This window comes from Mesitornis unicolor, unplaced genomic scaffold, assembly GCF_000695765.1.
Source record: "Mesitornis unicolor isolate BGI_N332 unplaced genomic scaffold, ASM69576v1 scaffold34809, whole genome shotgun sequence".
NCBI classification, from domain to species: Eukaryota; Metazoa; Chordata; class Aves; order Mesitornithiformes; family Mesitornithidae; genus Mesitornis; species Mesitornis unicolor.
Genome location: NW_010207169.1, coordinates 1 through 9442, shown reverse-complemented (window position 1 = coordinate 9442; position 9442 = coordinate 1). Strand labels below are relative to the sequence as shown.

The following is a 9442-nucleotide window of genomic DNA, read 5'->3' as shown; positions in this document are numbered from 1 at the left end:
GTCAGCAATGCAGCCCCAGAGAGGGCTCAGCAGGGCTGTGGGCTCCCTGTTCCCAGGGCTGGCTAGCCCAGCTGGATTCACTGAGGCTGGGGAGGCAGAAGCCATCCCCTGCGCTCACCCCTTGCCTCCCCACAGTGGGCTGGTGCGTGGGCAGACGGAGGAGAGCATGGCGGAGGTGCACCCCCATCGCTGTGCCCACTATCTCACGGAGAAAGACAATGGTTGCCACCATGACTGCTGCAAAGACCCCGAGTTCCCTGCCGAGGTAGGGCAGTGATGGGATGGCTGTGGGGGGAGAAGCCTTTGGAATGCTCCAGCCCTGGCCCTCCTCAACCCTTTGCTCTCCTCCATCCCCTCAGTCCTGGAAGTGGGTTCTGGCCCCCGTCCTCCTCTATATCTTTGAGCGGATCCTCCGGGTCTGGCGTGCACAGCAGAAGGTGGTTGTCACTAAGGTGGGTGATGCCAGCTCCTTCCCCCACAGCCAAGGTGGCCGTGGGGAGGCAGGCAGGGGCCATTGCCAAAGGCCTTTGCTGAGAGACAGGAGCCAGGCTGGGCACTGAGCCCTGTCCCTGCCCCACAGGTGGTCATGCACCCTGCCCGTGTGCTGGAGCTGCAGATGCAGAAGAAGGGCTTCCGCATGGAGGTGGGGCAGTATATCTTCATCAACTGCCCTGCAATCTCCCTGCTGGAGTGGCACCCCTTCACCCTCACCTCAGCGCCCGAGGAGGACTTCTTCTCCATCCACATCCGGGTGGCCGGTGACTGGACAGAGCGTCTCATCGACACCTTCCAGCAGCAGAAGCTGGAGATGCCCAGGTAGGCTGGGGAGCTCCCACATAGACCTATATAAGGATTTGGGGAGGCTGTACTACTTACCTAGGATCTCTCTTGGCCAGGATTGAGGTGGATGGCCCCTTTGGCACAGCCAGTGAAGACGTATTCCAGTATGAGGTGGCCATGCTAGTGGGAGCAGGCATCGGTGTCACCCCCTTTGCCTCCATCCTGAAGTCCATCTGGTACAAGTTCCAGCAGGCTGACCAGACCCTCAAGACCAAGAAGGTATGGGTTGTCCCATGGGACCAGCTGCAGGTTTCTTCATGCTGGGCTTCCCAGTCCTTGACATTGCATCCCTCTACTCTTTCTGCTCTGTTTTATACCTTGATCAACCTTTCTCCTCCTGCATGCCAGATCTACTTCTACTGGCTCTGCCGGGACACGGGAGCCTTCACCTGGTTCAATGACCTGCTTGCCTCACTGGAGCAGAAGATGGCAGAGTCGGGCAAGGCAGACTTTCTCACCTACCGGCTCTTCCTCACTGGCTGGGACACCAGCATTGTGAGTTGACCATGGGCAGGCATGACTGCAAGGGGGCACATGGGGTGGCTAGGTCAGGCAGGAGAGGCAGGGCAAGCCCCTCAGTGGTTTGCAGGTAGAAAGTTTGGGAACAGTGTTTAGTGGTCATTGGCAATGGATCCTCACTGTCCCCACTTTACCCAGGCCAACAATGTGGTGCTCCACTTTGACACTGCAACGGACACAGTGACAGGCCTCAGACACAAAACCATCTTTGGGCGGCCCATGTGGAGCAGCGAGTTTGCGGCGGTGGCTGCAGCCCACCCCAGGTGAGAGCCAGGCAGGGGCCTCAAAAGGTACCTGGCACCCAGTGCCAGCCTGGGCAGTGCTGGCTTTGGGAGGGGCATGCTCATCCCCTGCACGTTGCAGGGACACAAAAAATATCTGAAATCACTTTTCCCTGAGCTGCCCAGCACCAATGGTCCCATGCTGTGTGCAGGTCAGTGGTCGGTGTGTTCCTCTGCGGGCCGGGGTCCTTGGCAAAGAGCCTGCAGAAGTCTTGTCATCAACACTCCAGCCTGGACCCTAGGAAGGTCAAATTCTACTTCAACAAGGAGAACTTCTAAGCAAAGCCAGGCTGGGAGCCCAGCAGACAGGAGACCCTGCCTGTCCCACCTCCCTCATGCCAGAGCATGGCCAGGGATAAGCATCTGCTGAAGAGTGCAGGCTCCGAAGCCAGGCAAGACACAACAACTTACTCCTTCTCCATGAGAAACTCCCAGGATCAAAGACTGCTGCCCCTGGTCTACAAGGGGTGCCCATGGGGGGAGCAGGCCTGCAGCTCCACATGGCACCCCCATCAAGAAACCAGAAGCATGTGCTGTGATGATGCTGCTGGAGCAGTGGGAAGCAGCGGGAGTGCCCAGCGGGCTGGGCAGAACCACAGGACGGGGATAGGGACAGGACATGGGCATGCCAAGCAGGCACCAGGGGCAAAACGTGCCCTCCTCCAGGTTTAAACAGTCCTTTCCATAAAAGAGTAAATAAAACATGTTTTCCTTTATAATAAAAACCTCTGTGGTGACTCAGTGCGTGCAGGAATGAAGGGAGCCCACTCTGCTCCTTTGTAGGGCTGCAATAAAACAGCTGGTCACAGCACACCCCCTGGGTGAAGGGTAAGGCCCCCCCCTTCGTGGGGGCTTGCTGGCACCACTCATAGCCAGCCTGCACCACCCACCAGGCACACACCAGCACACAGACAGACTTCAAATGCAGCTCATGCAAAGGCAAAAAATTCTGCTTAAGCATATGCAGAGAAGATGGGACAAACCACTCTCCCAGTGCAGGTTAGCATGGTAAGCAATACAGCAATCGGATACAGAGTCCTTCTCACCTGGTCAGTAGGGACAGAAAGCTGAGCTCCCCATCCTGCCCTTCCCGTACACCCTGTGAACAGCTGAGAACAGCTTGGCACATAAGAAATCCCATGAGTAGTTCTTGCTCTGGTGCAGGGCAGATGGGAGGAAGGTGAGGTTCAGACTAGCTTGGAGCCAGGCCAGACTGCTGGCCAACAAACCCAACAATCCCAGTCTACCGTCCACATGAGACCAAACAAGGCAGAGAGAGAGATGGCTTTACTCAAACCTTCCTCCAACTTTATTTCAAACATCATAAAATATACACACAGAAAAAAAGGATGAATGAGAGGGGAAAACATTAGAGGGGGGCAGGAGAAATCTCTCCCAAAACATAGCATCAGCTCTGACAGCAACAGGAAGCAGCCACCATGGAGCACTGCCTCTGTCCTGGCAGACAGCATCTCCACCCCATGCCTGCCAGTCCTGTAAGAAGGAAGGGGAGGAGAGTGAACCTGGCGTGGAGAAGAAAAGCAGGGCAGAGCCCCATCCTGAGCAGCTCTCTGATTTACTGAAGGGGAGCAGGCACAGGCTGAGGCTGGGTTAAGGACACCCCCTGTCAGGGTGCCCCTGTGGACTTCTGGATTTGCTCCTTTAGGATAAGGATGCTCTGCCGTTGCTCTGGTGGCAGCATGGCAATCTGGTCTGCCGTCAGCTGCAGAACCTGCATGATCAGTGCTGCCTGTGGGGAGAGAGGGGAATCAGAGACATACCCTGCCAGAGCAGCCATGGGTTACAGGAGCCAGGAAGAGGCTGTCCCCACCACAGCAAGGCACATAGGAAATGCTGCTCCCACTGCCTCACTCTTTGCCTTTTGAGCTCTCACCTTCTCGTGATCCTGGGGCGTGACCTGGCTCTGTCCAGGGCTAAATCCTCCAGGCTGACCAGCTCCTTGGACCCCTGCCCCAGGAATGCCTCCTCCCTGCATGCCTGTTCCTGCCATGTTAGGAACCTGTGGGCACGAGAGGTGGAGGTAAGGACCAAGGGGTCTCTGGATTCAGTCACACAAATACAGAAATGTACAACAGACGATCAGATGGATGCCCTCAGTCTGAAGATGCCCAAGCATGAAGACAGACAGGCTATGGGGCATTTCACATGCTCTCCTCTCCCTCCAACTCCTGCACTCCTTTCTGCACATCAGGAAGAGCTGGAGAGAGGCCTGAGTCTCGTCCTGTCCCCAGCAGAAGGGCAGTGCCTGAGATGGGATGGATGCCCTGAATCCCTCAAGGGAGCCACTGACTCAGACCTTGCGCTCCCCAGAGGTGCTGCTCTGCGGGACTTCCTCCCCTCTCTACCTGCTACAGGACATGATCACGCCCCCCATCCAATCCCAATCTACAAGATATCATTGATGTCCAACCAGCTGAGCAGAGGCATTGTGTGTACCTGGCGGGGCCCCTGTGGGCCACTGGCTCCCATGTTAAGTGGCCCAGGACCTTGTATCCCACCAGGCATGGGGCCACGTGGGTTGGGAACAGGCCCTCGAGGCTCCAGGCCCCGGGACTCCATGACCCTGGCCTCCATGGCCCTGGCTTCCAGCACTCGTGGCTCCAGGACCCGGGGCTCCAAGCCTCGTGCCTCCAGAGCTCGAGCCTCCATCACCCTGGGCTCCAGCCCTCGTGGCTCCAATCCTCGTGGCTCCAGTCCTCGGGGATCTCTCCCAACTGCAGAGGAAAGACAAGGCAAGCTGTTGAAGGGAACAGTACCACAGGAAGCATGGGAGCAAGCCCACTGCCTCTTTTGTCTGGGGTCTAACAAAGTCCCTTATTCCATGGGACTGTCCCTCCTTGCCCTGGAGTCAGAAATTTCATTGCCCAAACCCCCTTCCTACGTCTTGTGTCAAGACAGCAGGCTCCACCCTGACTTCTTGTGTGTACACTTTAAGCCACCCATTATTTCATGCCCCCTCTCTCACCTCGAGCATCCATCAAGGGCCCCCGTGGCTCTCCCATCAGTGGTCGAGGCTCTCCCATGGGTCCCCCCCGCATCTCATGAGGGGGGCCACGGCTGTCATGACCAGGCATATGGTGCATAGGGGCTCCCTGGTGGGGCGGCCCAAGGTAACCTCTGATGCAGAAAGATGAGGAGAGCAAAGCAGGAGGAGGAGAAAAAGCGAGAGAGTGTAAATCAGATGCTGGCTTGGCACGGTCTGGGCAGAGCGCTGGAATTGCCCTTGAAGCCGGCCTCAGGGGAGAAGGGCAAGGCTGGCACAGGGATGGGTACTGTCAGCCCCATGCCACAGGGCTGCTGCCATCACCCCGGGGATGCCCCGTCCCCGGGGAAACGGGCCTGCCCCTGTGGTTGGCAGCACACAGGCCTCCGACCAGGCAGGGGTGACTCCCGGAAGGCTGGTGCCATCCCTGTCCTCAGCAAGAGGTTACCCTTGGGCAGGGGACAGTGCCAAGGGCTCCTCTCCTTCCCTCTCCCCTCACCTGGGCTCCACTTCTCCAGTGACTGAGAGCAGGGTCCCTCCGCGAGGGTCATTCGGGGCATCTCCCAAAAGGCCTCGGGGTGGCGGGCCACTAGCAGGTAGAGGTCCACGCTGCATAGGGGCCCTCGGGTCTGGCATGGGCACTGCCAGGGAGACACACAAGAGCTAGTGAGGATCTGCATGACCAGTGGTTTGCGGAGACTGTCCCTCAGGGCTGTGGCGCAGGGAAGCCTCGCTGCTTCCTGGCACGCAGGTGGATGAGCTGTGCTGACTGCCAAAGGGGCAGCCCCTCACGCAAGGCTGGAGCGCAACAAAGCCCCTTTCCCTGGCTACTGATTTTATCCCTCTCTTTCTTTTTCTGGCTCTATCTCAGGCTCTTTATGGCACCAGGTAGCTAAGCCAAGCACGGGTATACCCATGGCAATCCTTACAAGCACAGGCATCATCTCCCTGCTGATGTGGGGCCAGGAGCAAAGCAAGACCTGAAAGGCTCCTTGCAGCAAGGTGTCAAAAGGGGACTGGATCCTAGGCAAAGGCCCCATCCAAGCAGGCTCTCCTTTTCCACTGGTGGCTCTCTGCACACAGTGCTTGCCTGTTCTCTCCTCTGGGCACAGATTAAATCCTGCCTCCTCTTCCTCTCAACACTGCCAGGCTACAAAGAGTGATATGCCAGTCCCCAGCCCTGAGCATAGCAAAGTGAAAGCTGCTCTCTGCATGCTCCACAACGAGCTCCATGGGAGGACAGAGCCAGCGGGTGCTAGGATACCTTGAACGCGTTCGATAGACGCAGGCCTGGCAGGTCCCACGGGCGAGAGCTGCAGGTTCCCTGGGTAAGCAGCAGGAAAAGAGGGAGAAGAGCAGACACATAAATAGTGTATGCACACATGCACTGAGCTTTGGGGACAGTACTGCCTGCAGGATCACCTCCACTCCCTGCAGTCCCCCAGAAAACCTATGGAGAAGACACTGCATGCTGCAGGTCTGGCTTTACCAAGCTCTTCAAGTAACACCACTTCTGTCACCACAGGTGTGATGCTACCTCTGCCACCACAAGCATGACAGACGCTTCCCTCGCTCACTGCATCAATGTGCAGGGCAGGAAGACATCCTGCAGGGACCATGCTGTGCCCCACAACACACAGCCAGCCAGCTTCTGCCCCTGACTGCAGCTTCCCATGGCACTCCCCAGTGCCAGCTTTCCGTCTGCTCTCCAAAGTCTTCCAGACACCAACAAATACTGAGTTGTTCTCAGAAGAACTGTGTCCACCCCAAAGAAAATGGGAGTCAGCTGCCCTTAAGTACCTATGACCAGAGGATCTCAGAACAGGTTTGTCACATTTCCAAAACAAGGCCTATGGTACAAGTCAAGGCAATAGGGGTTGTCAACCGCCTGCATGACTTATTACTGGAAGAACAGGAATGCCTTGGTTGTGCTAACACCAGCACATGGCTTGATGGGGCAGCCATGCAATGTGTGAACCGTAAGGAATCCGGCTCCAGGGCTGGGCCGTACAGACTGTGCCTGGGGACGGAAAGCCAAGCCATCACTCACTGGGAAATTCCCTGCCAAGCCTTGCACTCACCGTCGCAAGCAAAAGCAAAGGCCCAGCTCCCTCTGCTGGGTGCAGCACAGGGAACGCTGGGGACACAGGCAGACAGTGGTAGCACAAGCTGCTTCCCAGCACCCAGGCAGCAAAGGAGCAGGACAGGGATCAGAGAAGAGCAAGCTGTGCCTGCCCACACAAGCACAGGGACAGACACGTGTTCACAAAGAGATGCAAAACACAGGTATGTCCCATTTGCTGGGGCTCTGTGGGGACTGGCAGCTCTCCTGGCTTCTAGGGCACATCTGCACAATGCGGCACAGAACAAGCTGGGAGTAAATTGGTGCCTGGGGCCCTAGAGGCAGGAGAGCTGCTACCACGGCCTTGTGCCTAAGCGAACAAACCTGGGAGCTACCCTGGATCCAGCAAAGCTAAAGGTAGCTGGCAGGGGCTCTTATCACAGCACTGCTCAGCACCCACAGCCTCAGCACCCGTCAACACAAGGCTCACATGACACACAGCACTAACTCATGTCTGTTTTACCTTGTCCGCGCTCCAAGGGGACAGGCCCTCCACCCGGCATCCCAACCTGCGGCTGCATCCCACCTGAGAGAGAACAGGCAGAGATCAGAACCCTCATCGGTCATCCCTGCATCATGAACCAGTTCCTTTGGCCCCAAATACCTCCCTTCCCAGCTCCTTGCGGAGCATCTGGAGGTTTATTTCCTTGGTGTTCGTCCTCCACAGAAATAAGCCAACTTTCTGGACCACCACTGGTGGCAGCCACAGCACATCGTACAGCACTGTGTGTGCTCTCACAGGGCCAAGCCCTCCAGTTAGGTGGAAGGTCAAGGGGGGCTGTCTGCAAGACCTGGGTGCCCAGGGCACTGTTCAGCCAAAAGCCATGCACTCACCTCCTGGAGCCATAGGGCCAGGGCCTGGGCCCTGCACTGGGGCTGCCATCTGTCCTGGGGCTGGCACTCCTCCCTGCAGGGGCGGCTGCATCAGAGGAGGAGCGCCATTCACGTGCATCCCACCCTACCCAGGAGAGAAACCAGACCTCAGAGAAGCCCAGTCACCAGAGCATGCATGCCCCAGATGGGAGAGCCGGAGCTGGTGATGCCCATCTCTCTACCATACAGCACGTGCACATCACACAGACACTTACTATGGGCTGCGGCTGGGACGCAGGGGTATTCTGTGGGTTCAGCTGGGCATTTGGCCCTGGCCCAGGCCCCGGTCCCGGTCCCGGCACTGGCTGCTGGTTGCCTGGGATCAGAGGAGGAACACTGGTCTGGCGATGCAGGATTTTCTAGGGGCAGAAGAAGGAGAAAGGAGCTCTCTTCCACCCCTGCTCCACAACAGGCTGCCACCGATATCCTACCGACGCCAGACGAGGCGGCAAGGGACAAACCAGCGCAATCTCTGGGTCGACAATCCTCATGACCACCTGGGCCTGCAGCAGAGCGTAAGCCAGCTGGGGGTTCTGGAGCAGCATGTTCCTGGCTTCCTGGGGACTGTTCTGGACGCACAGCTGCGAAGACACATGCAGATCAGAGCTCTGGCAAGGCACAACAGGGGCAGCAAGGGCATGGGCAGCAATGGTAGAAGCTATGCTCATACAGAGAACGCAGCCCTCCACTTCACTCACCTTCATCTGTTTCATCAGCTCAAACATCTGTTCGGGCGGCAGGCTGGCTACTGCCCGGCTGATGGACTCAGGGGCATCTTCAGGATTGACAGGGTCCCCGTAGGGTGACTCTATGATGGGTGCACCTGTGCCCAAGCCTGCAACAGAGTTTGTGATCTTGTACGGCAACATGAACCAGCCATTTTTAACGGGCTCATTAAAAGGGAAGCACCACGCCATAACAAGGAAAGGGAAGCAATTAAAACAGGGAGATCATGTGGGAAAGAAAACACAGAGCTGAGCCCGTGCATCCCTCTGCAAAACTACTTGCTACATCACTTGGAGCGGGTCAGGTCCGTGAGGTCTCCACCTCACCAGCCTTGCCAAAAAGACACACTTTGTAACACCGAAAAGGCCAGGTCCAGCAAAACAGCAGGGTGCTCTCCACCACAAAATTCAGACTCACTCTTCAGCTCCTCCTTGTTCTTCTCACTGGCCGCATTGTCCACACGCAGGGCCCTCCCACTGAACTCTCGCCCGTTCAGGTTCCGCATGGCACTGAGGGCTGTCTCTTGGTCTTGGTACTCACAGAAGCCATAGCCCTTCGGCTTTCCCGTCTCTCTGTCGTATACCAGCCTGCATAGTGAGGAGAGAGCCACCACTGCTGAGGGCAGTGCAGGCATCAAGCAGTGTACAATGCCCCCTGACACTTAGGAGAGGGCTATCAGGGCACACCACACAGGAGCAGAGTTAAGGCACTAGGATGAGGCCAAGGCATGCAACAGCTGGTCCTAAGCCAGAGCCAAAAGGCCTCTTGGATCCAGGCCAATGGGTGTTCCCAGAGCTCTGGCATCTAGGAAGGCCACTAGCACAAGCACTATGCTTCCCATGATCCCATGAAGGCAGCTCCTGCAACACAGAACTGGGCTGGCTGCTCCTAGAGCTCTCAAGCCCTTAACTGAGAGCTTTCTGAAGGCTGGTGCAGAGGCACAGAGCCTGAGACCTGAGGACCAAGCTGGGCAGGGCAGGCGCCTGCAGCAGGACACCCACCTTCGCCCTGTGGTGCTCGGGCCATCTCGCTCTACGTCTCCAGGTGACATCGGCACAGGACTCCAGTGCCCACACC

The 9442-nt window shown here is 57.4% G+C and overlaps 2 protein-coding genes across 2 annotated transcripts in view; one reads left to right on the top strand and one right to left on the bottom strand.

Moving 5' to 3' along the window:
• NOX1 (NADPH oxidase 1) overlaps positions 1–1919 on the top strand; it is a 4525-nt gene extending 2606 nt beyond the window's left edge. The window contains exons 8-14 of the mRNA XM_010192038.1: positions 136–265; positions 360–452; positions 581–816; positions 897–1059; positions 1189–1335; positions 1498–1622; positions 1793–1919. Of these exons, the coding sequence (XP_010190340.1) occupies positions 136–265; positions 360–452; positions 581–816; positions 897–1059; positions 1189–1335; positions 1498–1622; positions 1793–1919 (1021 nt within the window). The remainder of the gene's footprint in view (positions 1–135; positions 266–359; positions 453–580; positions 817–896; positions 1060–1188; positions 1336–1497; positions 1623–1792) is intronic.
• A 1344-nt stretch (positions 1920–3263) lies between these two features.
• On the bottom strand, positions 3264–9391 carry CSTF2 (cleavage stimulation factor, 3' pre-RNA, subunit 2, 64kDa). Its single transcript, XM_010192037.1, has 10 exons — positions 9367–9391; positions 8783–8980; positions 8338–8474; positions 8101–8220; positions 7855–7998; positions 7601–7724; positions 7230–7292; positions 4098–4375; positions 3535–3660; positions 3264–3390 (listed from the first exon to the last, which is right to left on the bottom strand). Exons 1-10 carry the CDS (start codon positions 9389–9391, stop codon positions 3268–3270), a joined length of 1338 nt encoding a protein of 445 aa, XP_010190339.1. The 3' UTR covers positions 3264–3267.
• Between the last annotated feature and the right edge of the window lie 51 nt (positions 9392–9442).

Coding starts and splice junctions, on each gene's coding strand:
- CSTF2 (XM_010192037.1), bottom strand. CDS start 9,391: ATGGCCCGAGCACCACAGGGCGAAG. Junction 8,475..8,782: donor GAACAAGGAGGAGCTGAAGA/GTGAGTCTGAAT, acceptor ACTCTGTTGCAG/GCTTGGGCACAGGTGCACCC. Junction 7,999..8,100: donor TCGACCCAGAGATTGCGCTG/GTTTGTCCCTTG, acceptor TTCTGCCCCTAG/AAAATCCTGCATCGCCAGAC.